The sequence below is a fragment of the Azolla caroliniana genome, unplaced genomic scaffold (assembly GCF_043228905.1).
Source record: "Azolla caroliniana isolate FFs.n. ecotype wild unplaced genomic scaffold, voAzoCaro1.0.p SCAF_3, whole genome shotgun sequence".
Taxonomy (NCBI): Eukaryota; Viridiplantae; Streptophyta; class Polypodiopsida; order Salviniales; family Salviniaceae; genus Azolla; species Azolla caroliniana.
The window spans coordinates 17,576,514-17,595,583 of NW_028230438.1; the positions used below are offsets into that span (position 1 = coordinate 17,576,514).

The following is a 19,070-nucleotide window of genomic DNA, read 5'->3' on the forward strand; positions in this document are numbered from 1 at the left end:
TTGCCTGAATGGTTGTGTGAGGATAGGTGCAAGTTTTGTAGTAGGCATAAAATAAGATTAAAACCCTTCTAGCCGTCAAAAGAGTGTTAAAGCTTATTTTTTACTATTACTCTTAGAAAGAGTTATTGAAGTTTCTAAACAAGATGGCTCAGATGTTTTGTGCTCATGACACCATCTCTTAGTCTTTCTTGCATTCGGGGTTTGTTCAATATGTTTGTAGGTTTTGGCTTTTGTAGATAAGTGTCAAATCAAAGGTAGTGGTTCAAACAAGTAGGTAATTGTCAATCAAAGTAACAGGAGGTAGTAGTTCAAACTAGAGCTTGCTCATTATCAACAAACTAGATCATGGAGTATGAGATGCCTTTTTAGGTGTACTTGTACTCGTGCTTGAGACATCACGTTATTTACACAAAGGCTACTCTTGAAAGGCATAGCCAACATCTAGCAAGGACACAAAAAAGACATACTTGATGTGATAGTTGCTCGTTGAAATGATGTTGCCTACATGGAAGGTTCCTGACTCTTTCTAGACACTTAAAGAATAATGAGGCGACGTGTACGCCATCTTTGCATATAATAGAATTGATGAATACAGTTGAGATCACCATATATTATAGAAGTAATAGTGTTATAAGCAACGCCGTTATCATTCTAAGGTTGTCTAGAGAGATCAAGAGAATATGTGGATCTTCAACAAGGTTTCATGTACATAATAGCACTCTTGAAGATTTATACATCAAGGGGACAAGCACTCGATCATACATCTCATACAATGAAAGTGGAAGTTGTTGATGATATGTGCATTGAAGCTTGTACCAACATTGAGTGTTTTGGAGACGTGCATTTAATTGTGATTGAATCTAAGATAGGAATTATGCTGAATTAATAATATTTGTTGAGTAGTGTGAAGATCCATCTCTAGGGTTTTGGAACATGATGTCAGGGGCATTATGAACATAAATTACACAATAGTACACTTGCCATTATTCATAGTCATAGTCATTGTCTTTGCAACATGTCAAGCCTCATACTTCGATGTAACAACGAGCCTTGAGGATGACAAGGATTCACCAAACAGTAATCAAACGAGTAGAAAACCAAGAACGGTATAAAATGCTTAAAATTGTTTGATGCAAAAAAAGAAAAAGAGAAACAAAGGGTGTGACATCTCAAGTGCAAGAATTATTGTCGTGCAATACCTATTTTGAATCGAATCGTAGTATGTACTACGCATATGGGAACGACCTCATAATGCACCCATCCAAATTGAATATCTAGAAGGGAGAGATTCTGAGATCCATAAGGATCATCAATGAAATCCAAAGGGACTCATACGGGGTTTTGGTATGGGAACAATGCCTATGAATTGAACCGAATCGAAGTACATACGATGCATCCCCGGAATGCAACCACTCGAGGGAACGATTCGTAAATTCATAAGGATCATTAATGAGATCCAAGGGACTCACTCAACTTCGATATGGAAACGAGAAGCGTCATCTGAAATTACAAAGGCCCCTTGGCCCAGTCCCTTTTTCTGGAGATCGGTGGGGTGGGGGCATAGGCAAGTCGAAAGTGTGGAAGATGAGGAGAGATGTTCGGCAACCTCTTCCTTCGATCGTGGTCTCTCAAATTTTTGGTCCAAGGATTGTTGGTTGGGCAGGAAGGGCATTTGGGGAATTTCACAGAAACCTTTAACTTGACTTGACTTGACTTGACTTGACTTGACTGACTGACAGGAGGAGGAGGAGGAGGAGGAAGGAGATGGCGATGGTTATTAGGGCATGGAGAAGACACCACCATCGATGTGCTCTCATTTCTCTTCCTCCTCCACCTTCTCTCTCAAACAAGCCAAGATGCCTTGCTTCTTCTTCTGCTCCTGCTTCAGATGGTGGTGGTCTCTTCTCTTCTCTTGTTGGCAGGATCAAAGGTGTCTTCAAGAGCCCTGCATCAGATCCACCACAGAATGTTTCTCCATCTTCTCAACCACAAGAACAAAAACAGCAGCAGCAACAACAACAAAACATTCCAGATTTCACCTTAATGGGTTGGTCTCTCTCCCTCTCTCTCTCCCTCTCTCTCTCTCTCGATCATTTTAATGAAGTTCCTTTGTTTTACATTCATTCATCACATATCACAATTCGGCTTTTTACATAACGGCCACTTCATTGGCCAATTTTGGCCTTAGAAGACGTTAATATATCTTTCTTTCTTTCTCTGAAATTGTAGTGGAAACAACAACTTCCTGTAAACCGCACCGCAATTTCTATTCTTCTTCCATGTCACAAACATGGTGAAAAATCAAAGGTTGACACGAAATACAACTTTTGTTTCTTTTTTATGTTAGAATCACCGTAGAGACAAAAAAAACTTCACATAAACCTCAATGTAGCTGGAAGCAATTTGAAAACAAAAAGCTTCACATAAACCACAATAGAGAGCAGAAGTCTTTGCATGTAAGGGGAGGAACAAAGGAACAAACAAGTCAATACATGATGGGAGTTATTATATGGTGGAAGAGAAGATGAATGGGCATGAATCAATAAACGGGATCGAAATCATCACATGTTTGTGGATTGATATTCAAACACGATATGCAATAATTTCCAGGAGGAAGATATGATGTGGAGGGTTTTGTTGCATCTCAAGCATGTATTCCACAAAGCCCCTGCATGCTCAAATTCTGAACGGGAAGTGATACAGTCTCGACAAGTAGAAGCATGTACGCTGTGTTTATCTTGACTTGGAGAAAGTTTGTAAGATCACAGTTTTGGACATTTTCAAACTCTTTCCAACTAGATTTGGAGATGGGACCACACACACTTCAAACCTATGTAGAAGCACACGTGTCTCTCATGTATCAATGAGGTATTCCTTGACAACCTGGGATTTTATTTCTTTGTGCATCTATATTCTAACAGATCTACATCACATTTGGCATAAACAGACCTATGCTCTCATTGCCCAATGGTAACCTTCAATGACTTCTTATTGTATGATCTCGCTAAAGATATGTTCCAATCCCTCAACACATAACCCAAAGAGCGCCAGTGAATGTGGACATCCGTGCTTTGCACCTAGAGTACATAAAGCTGACATCCTTGCTTTGTATATTCTACATAAATTGTGTTGCCTGTGCTATGTCCTGTCACCATATATTTCTAACAACTATCATGTTTAGGTCTTATTTATTAATTGTAACATATACACAAGTTAGCTGCTTTGCATAGTCCTGGCCATTCTTTTCTTGACGAGGAGGCCAATGTGTTAAGTTTTGATGATGGTTCATTCCACTTGATCAGCCCATTCTTCGGATTTCTTCCTCATCTCGGAGAATACATGGTTCTTCTGTGATAATTTCCTCTTAATCAAACACTCTGGGTAAGAGCCTTCTTCATCAGATCTGGCTTTGGTTATCCCTCAACATTTAGACACACTTATTCATGGATCAGTTTTGCAGAAGTTGGCTGATTCTGGTGACATGTCAATGCTGCCATTTACTTTCTCCTTAATGATGTTTTTGAGGGACGTTTTCTTGAGAACTGTGTAGTGTGCTCCTTCTCTCAGAGTTTGTTTTTCATAGTATTTGTACAATGTTCTTTCAACTATTCAGAGCATTTTGGGAAACTCATTTTATCAGGTGGTAGGGTCTCATTTGTATTCAAATCCATCAATTCAGGTTCAATCAACATTTATATACAATACAGCTATAAAGTGCTACTAGAATTCGTTTATTTTTTTCTGTCTCCGCCCATACCATAATTGATGTAGTGGCTTCTACCTATTACTACTTCTCTTTTTCGCTCCTCTCTTATACCGATCCTTAGGGCAGGCATGTCAAGCTTGTTTCACCTTGTTCCTTAGTGCTAACTTGCGAACATCTGAAATGCATTTGCACTGGTGTTTCTTACTTTTGAATAATGTATATATTATTAATTTTTGACTGTCATGCAATATTAACTTATGGGATCCATTTCTGAAGCGTTTGCAAATGAATTAAAGAAAGCTCGGCGGATTGAAAGTCTTACAAAATTAGTTAAGACACAACCAGCTGTGAGTCAGACATCAGCAATTGGCAAAATAGATAAATTTGAAGTCATACTAGAAGCCCTTTCGAAACATGATCCGATGGGCCAAGTATGTAAATCTCCAATGCTTTTCTCTTCCCTGAAACAGTACTTTAATGCAAAGGCTAAATAGAAATGGTAAATTTGGCATATGCAGAATTTAGAGGCAAAACATAAGGCAGAAGTAGCAGAAAAGTGTGGTTGCAGTATTCAAGACATAAACGATGTACTTGGAAAGTATGAGTGGATGAAGACAGCACATGCGAAACTTCAGCAAATGCATGCAAAAGGAGAGGGAATTCCAAAGACGTTGGATGATGTATCGATGACCGTAGACCCCATTTTATCTGTTTTTGGTTGTCTTTCTCTCAGTTTTTACAGAAATTATTTTGTGTTCTTGTGCTTTGAATCTAGATGAAGAAGCTATTAGTAGACACATCTCCTCGCAAATATAATACAACTCAACATCCGGTAAAAAATGAAGTTGCTAGGAATGCATCATGTCCGTGTGGTTCTGGGAAAAAGTATAAAAGGTAGTATTTTTTCTTTTCTGATCTACAAGAGTGATATTGTATGTGTCTTCATTGTTCAAGAGCTAGGTTATGAATAAATTGATTTAGTAATGGTTAGAGCCAACCATATGCACATTTAGGATATAAACTATTGATCATATTATTACTATGAATTGCTTGGACTGTAGAATACTTATAGAGGTAGTGACTCGTGACATACGGAGACCCGCATTATTAAAACAGAAAACTGCCGTGCAGTACATTTGAGTCATTGAAATAGGTATTCCATTGAATAATCCATCCATCTGATCTAGGCAGTCTTGAACGGTTATCAGCAGCTCTCCTTACTAATCTAGGGTACAAGGCTTAAGCTACCAAAGCGGTGAAGAGATGGTACAATTACAAGTATATATGGCCAATTCAATTAACACACTTAAGGTTGTAAAGATCTTGCTGCCAGCTGGATACCTTCAAGTTTGTTGCATCTTGGACAATAATTGGTTTTTGTTTCTTGGGCATTAAAGCAATTGGGATGGCATGTTTGTTGAAGGGTTTTTTGAAAAGGCTGATTTTGTTAAGGGAATGGCTTGTACAAGCATTATTCATGATACAGATGTAGCTTTTGTTGGTAAGGTTTCACTCCCCTACATTTGAGTCTTTATTTTATAACTTGAATGTTGATGCATGAGTTGTTAAAAACATGGCATACCACTAAAATATTCGAAAGGGACAGTAGCAATGGCTTTCAGTGGTGTGATCTTGTAGTTTTGTATCCTATTGTTATGCAAGTAAATACAATATCCTTTATTGAAACAAAAGGGAAAAGGAAAGAATATGCTCACTTTCCGTGATGTGAGAGCGGTGTAACTAAAATAAAATGATGTGAGCAGTGTAAAGAAAATAAGGTTTTGTATATGTATGAGAGAACTTTGTTTATGCAGGTGTTGTGGAAGAGGAAGCTCATAGTTTTTGCCGTGATGTATTTCAGCTGGCTTCTTTATTCAATAAGACTTGGCACAATGCCATGCGGTAATACCTCTAAGAGTAGGTTGCTTACAACACACATTCGTCATAAAGTATCAAAGTTCTCTATTTTCACCATTGGATGTATTCCACTCGGTGCATGTTTATGCCTTGCCTTAGAGAATACGTGTTACTAGGCTTTTTGACTTTCCATAGGGTAAGATATCTAGGATCACCTGTATTTTGTAATGGAAAATAGCTGATGGCTATCATAAAAAAAGCAATGTTTTGTTAAAAAATAGTCTAGAAAGGCAGTTAATCATGTCTCGATTGCCATGATTGTAGACTAGATATGAATGAAGAGAAAAACATGGAATCATGTTTAGAGTGAATAGTAGCGTCTCCTCTTGTTCTTATGGATTCACATTTCTCTTTGAGAAAATCCATAGTATATTAAAGGTAGTAATATCAAGGAAGATCAAGGTAATATTACAAAGGTAGTATATGACTTATATTTTAAATACAGAGAAAACTAGCCCCCATTGTTAAAATGCAAGGAAAAAACATTTGAATTCCTGTTTGATGTAAAAATACACATAAACACTATCTTTTGAATCTCTTTGAAATATAAAATACATACAAAAAACTGGATTTGAAGTGGTAATCCAACACAATAGTAATTGGTTTCAGATTGGTTGTGATCAGTGTAATAAGTCAGATTGCATGGTGTGATGTTGTAATTAGTGATCTCAATTTCCCAAATAGGATTGGGATATGATAAAACATTCAAAATACTTTTATTTTCATGCAATGCAAAATTTTGAAGATATTCAAGTTGAAGCAGTGAGATCCTTAAAATTTTCCTAAACTATGAGTTATAAAGCTGTAGATGTGACCTTTCTTTTGATGATGTCAATAAGGTTCAATGGTGAAATGATACATATGCTGTACATACTTTGAATTGCACACATACGAAACAATATTTAGATATATGTATCTATAACCAAAAAACAAAATATGAGCAATCGCTAATCGCTCAAAGTGACTTGATGTGTAGTATTTTGAGTCACACTTGGTGTATGAATGAGGGTAACCTTTATAGGAAATGTGAGACATGTACAATGTGTTAAAGGTATAGGAGGTGGAAGTCAAAACAAACATCATTGAACTTCAAAGAATCCATGCCTATACACATTTGGAAAATAAGAGTGTAACTCAAGGGGATCAAAATAGAATTTGAAGGGAAGGATGCAAGCCATTTTGGCTACAAAAATACTAGGCCCTATTCATTGACAAGATTTACAAATCTTGAGGGTTATGTTGCACAAATTAGAAAGGAATATAAAAGGCACAATTATTTCAAGCACAACCTTCTTGTAAACAAGAGCATAATTATACATCACCAATTGTGGAAGGAAATGAAAATTTGAATTAGATTGTACCCTTGAGACCAAATTGAAGCGTAACAATCATTAGAAAATTGGCCATAAAGATGCTTAGAAGCACCATTGCATGCCTATCGTCGATAAAGGATTTCATACAACCAAAAACTTAGAATGGACATTTTATTGCTTAGAGGTAGCAATCTCAAAGCTCATATGCAATCTGCCTACATTAAATGATGAATGGTTGTCGTTATAAACATTTGAAGGTAGAGTTTTAGGAAATTTTGTGCCAAAAGAGTAGATGCATGTAGAGTGGATGAAATATAAAAGGAAAAGTGAATGGTTGAAAGAAGGGATGATAGAAGATGAAGTGAGCACATATTGTTGTAGGTAAAAGGGAGTTCATGGAAATTTGTAACACTTATTGAAGGATTGAACTATTGTGCGAAAAGAGTGAGTATGCATAGTCAGTCAACATCATAGGGAAAGAATGGAAGAGACACACATTATATTAATAGAAAAGCAAAGAATCAAAAATACATAATAGGGATGATACGATGGAACTAATAAGGAAAGAATGAAAGAGTAACACATTATCTTAATAAGTAAAGAATTACAAATACATAATAAGGATGATACAATGGAACTATGTGTTCATGCGGTTCGAAACAAGAATTTCTTTCATTACAAACTAACTTTAGCATTCTCACCATGGTTGTTGCAATACATTAACTTGCTAATAACCCTAAGTTCTAACCCATTCTTTGAATTAACTTAATTCACTCTCTCTATTGACCACTATGAGGGAGTTACTTGGAGTTTCTCAACACTAAAGCTTCCACCCTCAAGTGGTTTAATTGTACCATATGCATCACTCAATCTAATAAACTCGCCCCTTCATATTAAAATTGTGAAATCTCATGCAATTTAGTTGCTCAAATTCTGACATTATTTGACGCTTCTACATTTGCTTGTTGGTATTTCTCCCCAAGATGCTTTGTAAAAGCTTCGCAATCTACTTAGGTCCTAAGGTTTTCGTAAATATATCTACACAATTGTACAATGAGGAACAATGCTTGAACTTTATTATTTGACAATTCCCCCATAAAAATTATCTTGCCTATTTTAGGTTCTCTATGCTCCTACTCACATTCCACATGTACATGGGTAACTTTGCAACAATGTGGGAACATAAGGTAGTTTAGGAGCCTCAAGAATCAATTGACATTCAACGCTTCTTACATTGTCAACAAAAGGGTAGATGTTGACCCAAACTTCCCTAATGCAATGATCCCAAATTTAGAGAATGAGCACCCCCATGACGAGAATTGTGTTAGGAGAAGTCTTGTACACACCTCTCTCTCTTTTTGGAAAAGAAGCTATTTTTCCATTTGTTAGGAGAGATTTTTACAGGAAAGCTATACAAGGTGGCTTATACACACACACACACACACACACTTACACTTGTTTTGAATAAACTTCGTAGACAAACAATTCTAACAAAGATATCTCAAAAGAATCATTTAACAATTCCAGCAAAGATGAGGGATGGCTTATCAATGCTAAACTATGGAAATAATCATGAGGTCAAATATATTAGATGAGATAGTCAAGGATAGGTAAAGAAACTTGACATCACCCTTGATCATTTACACATTGAACAATTACACACCCTGCACATTTTTGTATACATACACTTACTACGTAAACAGAAATCACACTTTTTGCGTAGCTATGGAGGAATAAATCATTTATATTTCCAAATAGACAGTCATGTGAATTGGTGAACCATATAATTTATCGTGCTCAAATCTAAATGTTCATCATTAAAAGTCAAGCTACATTTCATATGTATGCACGTTTCATTCGTGATTTTGTCTTGTCCAAGGGGTACATGTTTGCCAGAATAAAGTCATAGTTTATTATATACACGAGCAACATGTTTGCAATTTATAGTTTTCCCTTGAAGCGTTTTCCCATGAAGCTGGCTTAAAATTTCTCCCCAGTTAAAAATCAAAAGATTTGTGCAACTTAGAGTTTTTGTAGAACATGTGTTTAGAAATTCACTTTTTACAACAAAAGGTTTAGAGACAATAACATCCTTCCTCTTAAGTAAAAAGTACGAAACCAAGACAATACATAAAGCAAAACATGAGCACTTTGCCTTTATGCTAGAGACTTTAGACATAGGTACAAACTATTTCCTATAAATTGACATGCTTAATTGGTTGAAAGTCTAATATTGAAATGTGTTGTCGAGATCGTGGACACTAATTGTTTGCTCCTGCCAAATGGTTCATGAAATTGAAAGTTCACATTTAATTTCCACCACCCATTCGTTGAAATGGTAACATTGACGGTGAATCGTGAAGCTAACAAAGAGAAGAACAAATCATATTTCCATTCATGGAATATCGAGACATCGGAACCAAACATTGACAAAGTATGCACATTTCCAACCCACCTTTGTAGGCACGTCTAAGCATTAATTAAAACACAAAGATGTTATAAGTGTGTAGTTATAATATGACATGTATAGACTAGTGTAAGATTGACCATGGTAAACAATGTATGAGCACCACTATATTAACTGACATTGTTTAAGTACATTACTTAATTTGTGGCCGAATCTTGATTAATCGACAATTGCTTAATTAGTGTTCAACTTTAGATTATTCAACAATATGCTACTTAATTGAGATGTTTGATCATGGCATATTCAGTTTAATGAAATGAAAAGTGCAGTAATCTGGATGTTTGAGGAAATTCTCTTAGAAAGAGTGGCATTTTGGCCAATCTTCGTCACTCAACCACGTCTTCATATTGAATATGTTGTAAAACTAACAAACTAATATTCTAAGTTCATCAATACAAAGGTTTTCTCTAGGATGTATTTAGCCACGTGATAACATTCAACTAGATGTAAGCTTATTAAAATGATCGATTATTGCTCTTTAAAATCAAGGGGGACTAACCATTTTCCAACTTGGTGCTGCATGGATTTTTATGAGTTTCCTCTTTTTGAGTAAATAAATCCACGAGAGAGTTGGAATTTGGTATCATATAGCCACTTTTCTTACGAGAGAACTTGGAATTTTTTTGTCTTATTATAAAACATGTTACTTATTTAACCATTCATGGGTTTTCAATATGAATGCCATCATGTACTTTTTGTGCATCATGGTGATTTCACGGTATAATATATGGATATATGTAGATATTTGTTAGCCACGACTCCCTTTATGTTTGATACAATATCCATCTTGAAATGTTGTTTTATATCTTGAGCTCAATTTACTCTAGAGTCTAAACTACCAAGGTGGATCTCCTTTTTGAATTTCTTGAACTAAGTTGAGGTTGCTTTCACGAGAAAACTTGATTTTGGTGAAATTATCCTAAAATTTGGCTTTATTTTCTCATAAATTGGCATGATCATACGCATCATGGAACCCCAAGCAAGATCAACAAGAAGAGTACAAAACCCAACAAACAAGTGAGAAAACACAAACCCTTAAATAGATAAAGAGATATGTATTGGAATAAAATGGGAGGCCAAAGATGAGCAATAAGAATGGTTTGAGGATTCATCGTATAACATGCCTACCCGTATCATGTGTGTTCAAGGAATATTTGAGAATCTCTTATTTATACTCTCGTTGAATTGACACACCAATTTTTTTCCCAATTTGTGAATAGCCCTTTAGATGGCAGTCTTATATACTTATATACTATAAATTTGAATGGCTCTTGTTGTTGAACTAGCAAGATTGAGGAAGGGAACCTGAATAAACAAATCTATGATACCACCATTCCAAAAATGTAAATGTAGAGGGATTTGTGTCCAACATTTAAACATTCAAGTACAATAAGAAGCTTGTCGATTTGCATTTCAATAAAGTTACATCCAACATATAGTTCGTAATATGTGGTTTTCAATATAGTTGAGGGTATGTTGCCTACAAATAATATACATTTTCATGTGTAGGTTAGTTTGTACAAGCCAATAAAAAGCTTGTCGATTTGCATTTCAATAAAGTTACATCCAACTTATAGTTCGTAATATGTGGTTTTCAATATGGTTGAGGGTATGTTTCCTACCAATAATATACATTTTCATGTGTAGGCTAGTTTGTACAAGCAAGTCTTGCAGCATTTTGCACGATCTTGTTTGTGATTGCATGAACTGACAAGGTAGTACAAATTTACATTTACGTCATCACAAATTACTGGGGGGGGGGGGGGGGGGGTTTGGCACATATGTTTTAATAAGAATGAAAAGCAATGAGATGGATCACCTCCTTTTCAAGAGTTGTTATTTAACCATCAATGATGAATGCTTGGCCCATGTATAGAAAAGTGTCACTATGCATAGTGATATAAATAAAGATCACAAAGTTGAGATTTGCTTAGGAAATAGGTTTTAATTTACCACAAAACCGCTAAAAATCTCCCACCCTTCTCATGGTTTCTTATATAATTATGAACCCTCTCCCCCATGTGCTAATTAGTTGACATCATGCTGCTTGTTCTCTCTGGTTTTTTGTCTTGTTATAATTATGTAGATTCCATGTAGGCATGCTTAGAATACTTGTCATGACCTCAATGTCTCAATGGTTAGATTGGTTGGCTTCTTGAACTTCCTCAACATCTCAACATTTAGGCTATGCCCATGAGGTGCATGTGTATTTTCGGGCAATCATATGGTAATAAATGGGATTAAATTGGACAAGTGCCACAATGTGAACAATCTTTTGGGTATAGTTTGAGCAAGAAGGGTTGGTTTGACCCACGTTCGAAACTCCAAAATATTAATTCCTTTTTGTTTGGAAATGAAGCTACATAAATATCTATTTTATTGTCCTAAAACTAGACGAACAAAAGGTGTAGATGTCTTATTTTTCTCATTAGGAGTATGTGCTTACCATAGCACATTTTCTCTATTTGTAAATCATGTCTCATGGGTGGCAACATCATTATAAATGTGTTTCACACAATCTTGTAGAGAAAAACCATATTTGATTTTCCAAAGTAGTTGTTCCTAGGTTAGGTTTAGAAAGAGGAAGTGGAGGGGCTAGCAGGTGACCATATGAATAAATTGCACATGCATAACAATGATGTTTGAGTTAGTAATGAATTGTTGTTTATTTCGTTCATTGGGAACATAATGAAAGTAGGATGCGCTTCCATTTCTCCACATGGTGCTTGATTGAGGTCTTTTTACTTGCATGCGTTGACGCCTCGTCTAGGCTTTAAATCAGACACAACATTTTGCGTTGATATGGACATAAACTCATCAGAATGCATGGAGAGTTAGTCATACAACTACAATCTAGACAAGAAGAAAAAAAATCCAAAGTGAACAAACAAGTAATAGTGATAAAAGTATTTTTGCAATGCTACCTATCCACTTTTGGGGCATCTCATATGTATGAACAATTTAGATTTCATTTCTACTTCACGCATGTGTTTGTTTTCGAAGTTTTATATGGAACAATGTGATTACATAGTCACTAATGGCTCTGTATGTGCAATCCATGATCCAGAAGAAACCATATGTTGATGAGTGTGTCCCATGACCTAGAAAGCCACATACTCGCGCGTGGATGCATCCAATGGCCCATTAGAGCATTCCAATGTGAGCCAGCGACAGGCATCCATCTGATTCTGCCTAGAAAGCCACATATGCACGCAATGGCCCATAGGAGCATTCCAATGTGAGCCAGAGAGAAAGGCATCCATCCGATTGTGTGGGGGAGCTCCATGGCACAGGAAAAGAGGCATAAATGTCTACCGGTGGTTGTTGCTCCATGGCCTAGGGAAGGCGTCTGTCTGTCCATCCGTCCAACGAAACATGTCTCGGAAAGCTGAGAGTGTTGCTCCTAGGCCATGTCTCTATGACCTAGGGAAGGCATGCATCCACATGTGTGCATTTTCAACAATGTGGGAAGCTCCATGGCACAGGAAAGAAAGGCATAAATGTCTACTGGTGGTGTTGCTCCATAGCCTAGGGAAGGCGTTTGTCTGTCTGTCCGTCCGCCCGTCCGTCCACGAAACATGTCTCGGAAAGCCTGAGGTAGGACAAAGAAACCATGTGCCCAGTGGAGTCTGGACTCCATTCCATGGATGGATGGATGGATGGACTTTAGTATGTATGTATGTATATGATTACCTCCTCCTCCTTCTCCTAATTCTCCTTGCTACTAATAATACTCTTTCTCTCCCCTCTTCAACGAGAGATCATCTGTTTCATTCCTCATCCTACCAGGTAACCTTCTTTCTTTTCTGCTTCTCCTCCTCCTCCTCCTCCTTTCTTTCTTTCTTTCTTATTTATAGCTTTTGTTGATCTTCTTCTACTTCTTTTGTATCCTGCACAAATCTGGGCTTAAAACAGTTTCCTTTTTTCATGTTTTTTTTAAGCCTAGAATTTCCATAGCTCGTTTCTCTTTCTCTAAAATTCTTTGCCCAAAACTGATTTTTTTTTTAAGGCCAGAACTTCAATGGATTCGTTTTTTTTTTTTTGACTTTTATCTCAACAATTTCCGATGCCAATTTTTTCTCCCGAGTTTTTTTTATGACTTTAATCCTATCAATTGCAAATGGATTCTTCTTCTTCTTCTTCTCGCTTCATTTTCCTCCACTTCTGAGTTTTCATGATTTAAGTTCTTGATATTTGAATGTGTATTTTCTGAATGTTAAGGACTTTAGTCCCAACAAGTTCAATCGGCAAGTGTTATTCTTTTATTTTTATTTTTGATGATCCTTGGCTTAAAATCTTCCATAGATATTTATGAAAAATAGTGAATTACTCATTGAAATTCTGAGCTTCTTAAAGTCAAGACCTTTCTCCTTCTTCAATGGGAGAGTGAGCTGTTTAAATCTCCTGAAAAACCAAAGAAAATTCAGACATTAGTGAAATGACAGCTTTGAAATGAGTGTAAATCTAACAGATCTGTATGCGTTTAGATCACATATATGAACATGAATTTATTCATATAAAAAAACATTTGATTTACCACAAATATATATAAATAGTGTACGTTTTCGATTCACACAGATGACTGAATCAAAAGTGGATCGAGATGGCTCATTAGACAACAGAAGAAATGATGACAATTTAGTTACACAAGGGGGTCCACTGCAGTCATGGATTGGGAAGCTCTCGTTTTGGTTAAGTGAAGCATCAGTTGTTGGGATCGCTCTCGGGTACTGCCTCGCGGCCTCATTACTCTCCATCATCAATAAATGGGCTATCATGAAGTTCCCATTCCCAGGTCTTCTCACTGCACTTCAATACTTTGTTAGTGCTATGGGTGTATATCTCCTCGGCAAATTGGGCTTCCTCGAGCATGATAAGCTTGACCTGAAGATCATGTTAAAATTCTTGCCAGCCGCATTCTGTTTCTACCTTTCCATTTTCACGAATAGCGAGCTTTTGCTCCATGCCAATGTGGACACTTTTATTGTGTTCCGGTCTGCGGTGCCTATATTGGTTGCGGTCGGAGAGACATTTTACTTGAAGCAACCATTGCCATCAACCAAGACTTGGCTGTCTCTAATTGTGATATTTGTGGGGGCGGTGATCTATGTTTTGACTGATCGTGAATTCACGTTGGATGCTTACACATGGGCACTAGCTTACCTAGCAAGTATGTCCATCGACTTTGTCTATATCAAACACATTGTCATGACCATCGGTCTCAACACATGGGGATTGGTCTTGTACAACAATCTAGAGGCACTTCTCTTGTTTCCTCTCGAGCTCCTTATCATGGGGGAAGGCTTACAATTGTCAAAGGAAAAGTTGCATAACTCGATCGATTGGACATCTTTCGATGTGTGGCTACCTGTAGGACTTTCTTGCTTGTTTGGATTGGCAATTTCTTTCTTTGGATTCTCATGCCGAAGAGGAATCTCGGCCACCGGATTCACGGTTCTTGGGGTCGTGAACAAGCTTCTCACAGTCATTATCAACCTTATCATCTGGGACAAACATGCATCTTGGGCAGGAACCATTGGATTGTTAACTTGTATTGGCGGAGGTATACTATACCAACAATCTACGACAAAGCCAAAAGGTGCTCCACCCCCTGTACCTGCTGAGATTGAGGTTGAAGAGCAACCACTCATGAAGAATGAAGAAGAAAATCAAAATTGATTTGTTTTAAAGCTTTTTCTCCATTGTTTATTTGGAGGGGGGAGACAAAAAAGCAAGGCTTGTCACCACATGCTTTTGAATGTATAACTGAATGTCTAGTAGGGATGTTACAAGTTTTATTCTAATCTTTGGGTTTCTGAGTGGTTTGATTGACAACGATTATTTTCAAGTTACATCCTATCTCTTGTTTATTTTCAAGTTACATCCTATCTCTTCACGGATTAAGAATATCATTTTATTTGTTGAGTTTTGAGAATTGAACTGATAAAATGGTTCATTGGATTACTATTAGTGCTTGTGTTTGGAGACGATTTGAGCAATTAAGTAGCACTCATATCACCTGAATATGGGGTTAGACAAATTGGATCATTCTGATAATGCTGTCAAGCTTCATATCCAGTGATACAAGCTGTAACCATTACATCACAGATGATGTGAGGTTATTCTGTTTCATGTGTTTGATACAAATAACAATGCCAATACACTTCTTGTGAATTATTGTGTTTGATAAGCTACATACGAGCAATGATAGTAAATGATGATATATGCTTGTGTAATGGACTATGCAAGTGGATAGTCATACATGTGTAACAAATCTAGATTTCAACCACGATGATTTCATTGCTTGTGGTTGCGTTTGATGCTCATGGATTGTGCGTGTTGCAATAACACGTGCATGCATAATTTTGTGACTCTTAGTTTGATGAAAATTATAATGCTCATCTCAATTGTGAAAATGTCAGATGTTCAAGTGTATGTGCTTATTATGGGGTTTGATGTTTTAAGCATGTAAATCACGATGGCAATATCAATGTCAAAGTGCAAATGCATGTCATTCATGATATCTCAATAATTTTAATTGGATATCATTATTGAGACATCCTGGGTCACATCCATTTGTACATTGACATTGATATTTGCCATGGTTTGATTAGGGCTTACAATGTTTTTGAACTTAGGATATGTGAGAGGATAATATTCAAATGTACAAATTTACCATTGGATTTGCATTTCTCATGTGAGAAGGATTATGTCCAAACCCATTGAAGTTGAGGAGGGTGAACCTAGAAAATATTGATAATTTGGTGTTGTTTTAATTATCGAAGAAACTTCAATGTACAAGTTTGAAACCACTGTAGTAATTTTTTCCATTTTCAACCCATTTAATGCTAAGAAATTATTGTTGTGGAAACTTATAAAACTTTGGTACAAATTTCCTTAGAAGCATTTAAAGGTGGCCATCGATGTTACTAGGAAAAGGATTCCTATATAATTGTTCTTATCAATGCTTTTACATGGAATTTTGCATGATATATTCGGAAGTGTCAATGAATCTATCAACAAATTATGTGAAGCTAAATGAGTAAAATGGTCCTATGTGCACACTTATCCTAGATGCAAGTAAGAGCTTGACCCTTGCAAACAAATGATTTGGTAGAAATTTAATATAACTTTTATTGTTATAGAGATCACCATATGTATAGTAGAGTGTTGAGACTCAATATACATAACACATCTCAATGATTCTTGTAGCTAAATCTTCACTAAGAGCTTTGAACTTGTAAAATCCCTTCTACTAAAAATTCCACCACAAGTAAAAATCTCATAGTTATGACCTCGAGGAACTATGAATGTGGAATAAACATCAGATATAGTATATTTGGCGAACAACTTGCAAACAAACAAGCCATTATACATCAACTCCCATGCACAATAGATAATATGCATGTCCATCCCCTTGTAGTCATAACTTTTATGTTGTGTGTCCAAACCTATTTCTAGGGCAATCTTCAAATAGTCCCACAACACTTGATAGTCGTGACATAACATCTCCACTAAAAGATCAATCATCATCCTTATTACTTAATGACAATGTTTGGAATCTCCTTCCAAACCGTTATACAACAACTCCCATGCACAATAGATACATGCATGTCCACCTTGTTGCACAATTGGGAGAGATCAATTGGGAGGATAAAAGCACAATGTCTAGGATACGATCTAGCTCTTAACTATCAAAGAGCTTTGGAATTCCACACTAATGAAAAATATTATTTTTGATAACCATGACAACAAAAGGTGACTTGATACATCTACTAAGCACCCATGCATGATTAAAAAAGCAAACTCTAAGTTTAACAAAGTATAATGCCAACACTATGTGTAATTATTGTACTTTACCTAATCTAGAAAATACAAGAGCTCTATTGCTCATAATCCTTACATAAATTTCAACTATTTTAATACAAAAATTGACGGGACTTTTTTGCTTTGAAAAGTATAAATGAGAGACATGCTCACATCTTGGTGCAAATCTCCCAATCAATATAAATTTTGAACTAGTTTTTTTTTATCAATTTGTGTGCATTGGTCATTGCTTTTGTTTTTTGTATGCTTTTGTCAATTGATATAATTCTCAATCCAACTTTGCTCTTGGATAAGTCTTGATGTTTCTCAATGTTTGCGATAAGGTCATGCCATGACACTGTTGGTCATGCATTGTCAACACATTGTCATGAGCATCTATTAAATATACCATATATATATAATACCATAATCATCATGAATGTAAATCCATGACCGTAATTGTATATTTCAAAGTTTTAACCAATTGCTCATATTTTATATATAATTGTTTAACTTTTCATAGAGAATCTAGGTTATACACATTATTATGAGATGTCGCCACCTTGCATTTGCTAATGCATGATTGTCAAATGGCATGCCTACATGAATGCCAAGTGGCAATCATGCATATATTTGAGGTGGCAAGCATGCATGCATTCAACCATGCTATAGAAGCAGGTGCCCTAGTTATTGATGAACCATTTTGGTTAAATTCTAGTCTTCAATGTATTCTTATAATCTTGTTCTTCTCGTTAATTCACTTACATTCTTTCTCATTTCCCCATTCTTTGCTTATTCTCATGTTTGGTTCAATCTCATTCTTGGCTATGAACCTAACTGTTTAAACTGGTATACTCCCTCTTTTTCTTTGAGAGTTTTTTCAAGCTTTATAATCAAAATGTAGTCTAGTAGCAAGTGAGAGTACATGCACACTCTCTTTTAACTTGATTTTCTATCAACTAAATTCATGGTATTAGAGTAAGAAAACCAAAGACTTACTGGGGATTTATGAGAACTAATGTGGAGAAGGCACCACAACCTAACGATGATATCTGTAAAGAAACGAGAGTGATTATCTGCAGCAGAAGAGATATGTGTGTGTGTAGAGAGAGAGAATGAGAGATCTCGATGTATATAGAAAACAAGTAGAGACTATATTATCAAAGAAAAGATTACACGAATGACCAACGATTACAAATAAGGTGGGAAGGTGCTTATATAGTCACCTTCTCTCTATATTCTCTTTCTACAACCACCTCTTCACTAAAGGGAGGTGGAGAGTTAACTACACTGAATATGTGTCATAGAACTATAAGATTCTATGACACACTAGTCACTAGGGAAGTTGAGTTTGATTCTCAACACGCTCCTTCAAATGCAACTTCTGAACGCCGAAAAGTTGGTTTGGTTTGGTATTTGATAAGGTCGAGTCGACTTCGGCTTTTCGTTTTTGGATTATTTCGGCTCGACTGAAATCGGCTTCGGTTTCGGCTGGCCAGTATTGTTCTACACTATCATACTCCCCCTCAAGCGCGGTTGGTCGATGATTGATAGACCGAGGTTCGTCGCGAACTACCGCAACTTGTCACTTCCAGGTCTCTCTCCTTTCTTGTTTCATATATCTTATATCCTTATCATATGCTTACATCAGATCATCACTATAATAGTTGGTATCAGAGGTTATGTGTCTAATGTTTCTTTTGTTGGTTTTTGTTGTCTTCTTGATGGATGGTGATCGATCGACGTGCGGTCAACCTTGATCTAGATAGCGATCAACAAAGGAACTTTGGTAACTCTTTCTTGTTTTTCTTTTCTATTCTTTCTTCTCCCAATCTAATCATGTATAGTCAATGTGTTTTTT

At 36.3% G+C, this 19,070-nt stretch overlaps 2 protein-coding genes across 2 annotated transcripts; both read left to right on the plus strand.

Annotated features, from left to right (window-relative positions):
* The first annotated feature begins 1,737 nt into the window (after window positions 1–1,737).
* LOC147866363 (SEC-C motif protein) lies at window positions 1,738–5,956 on the plus strand. The gene is made up of 5 exons (XM_087316805.1): window positions 1,738–2,047; window positions 3,983–4,137; window positions 4,225–4,386; window positions 4,482–4,600; window positions 5,521–5,956. The coding sequence occupies exons 1-5, from the start codon at window positions 1,765–1,767 to the stop codon at window positions 5,543–5,545; spliced, it is 744 nt and encodes a 247-aa protein (XP_087172931.1). The 5' UTR covers window positions 1,738–1,764; the 3' UTR covers window positions 5,546–5,956.
* Window positions 5,957–13,097: 7,141 nt separating this feature from the next.
* GONST3 (golgi nucleotide sugar transporter 3) lies at window positions 13,098–15,238 on the plus strand. Its single transcript, XM_087316806.1, has 2 exons — window positions 13,098–13,192; window positions 13,982–15,238. Exon 2 carries the CDS (start codon window positions 13,982–13,984, stop codon window positions 15,080–15,082), a length of 1,101 nt encoding a protein of 366 aa, XP_087172932.1. The 5' UTR covers window positions 13,098–13,192; the 3' UTR covers window positions 15,083–15,238.
* The last annotated feature ends 3,832 nt before the right edge of the window (window positions 15,239–19,070 follow it).

Excerpts from the sequence above, each read along its gene's own strand:
- LOC147866363 (XM_087316805.1), top strand. The coding sequence starts at position 1,765 with ATGGCGATGGTTATTAGGGCATGGAGAAGACACCACCATCGATGTGCT. Across the intron at positions 4,387-4,481 it reads TTCCAAAGACGTTGGATGAT|ATGAAGAAGCTATTAGTAGA; the intron begins GTATCGATGACC and ends CTTTGAATCTAG. Across the intron at positions 4,601-5,520 it reads TCTGGGAAAAAGTATAAAAG|GTGTTGTGGAAGAGGAAGCT; the intron begins GTAGTATTTTTT and ends TTGTTTATGCAG.
- GONST3 (XM_087316806.1), top strand. The coding sequence starts at position 13,982 with ATGACTGAATCAAAAGTGGATCGAGATGGCTCATTAGACAACAGAAGA.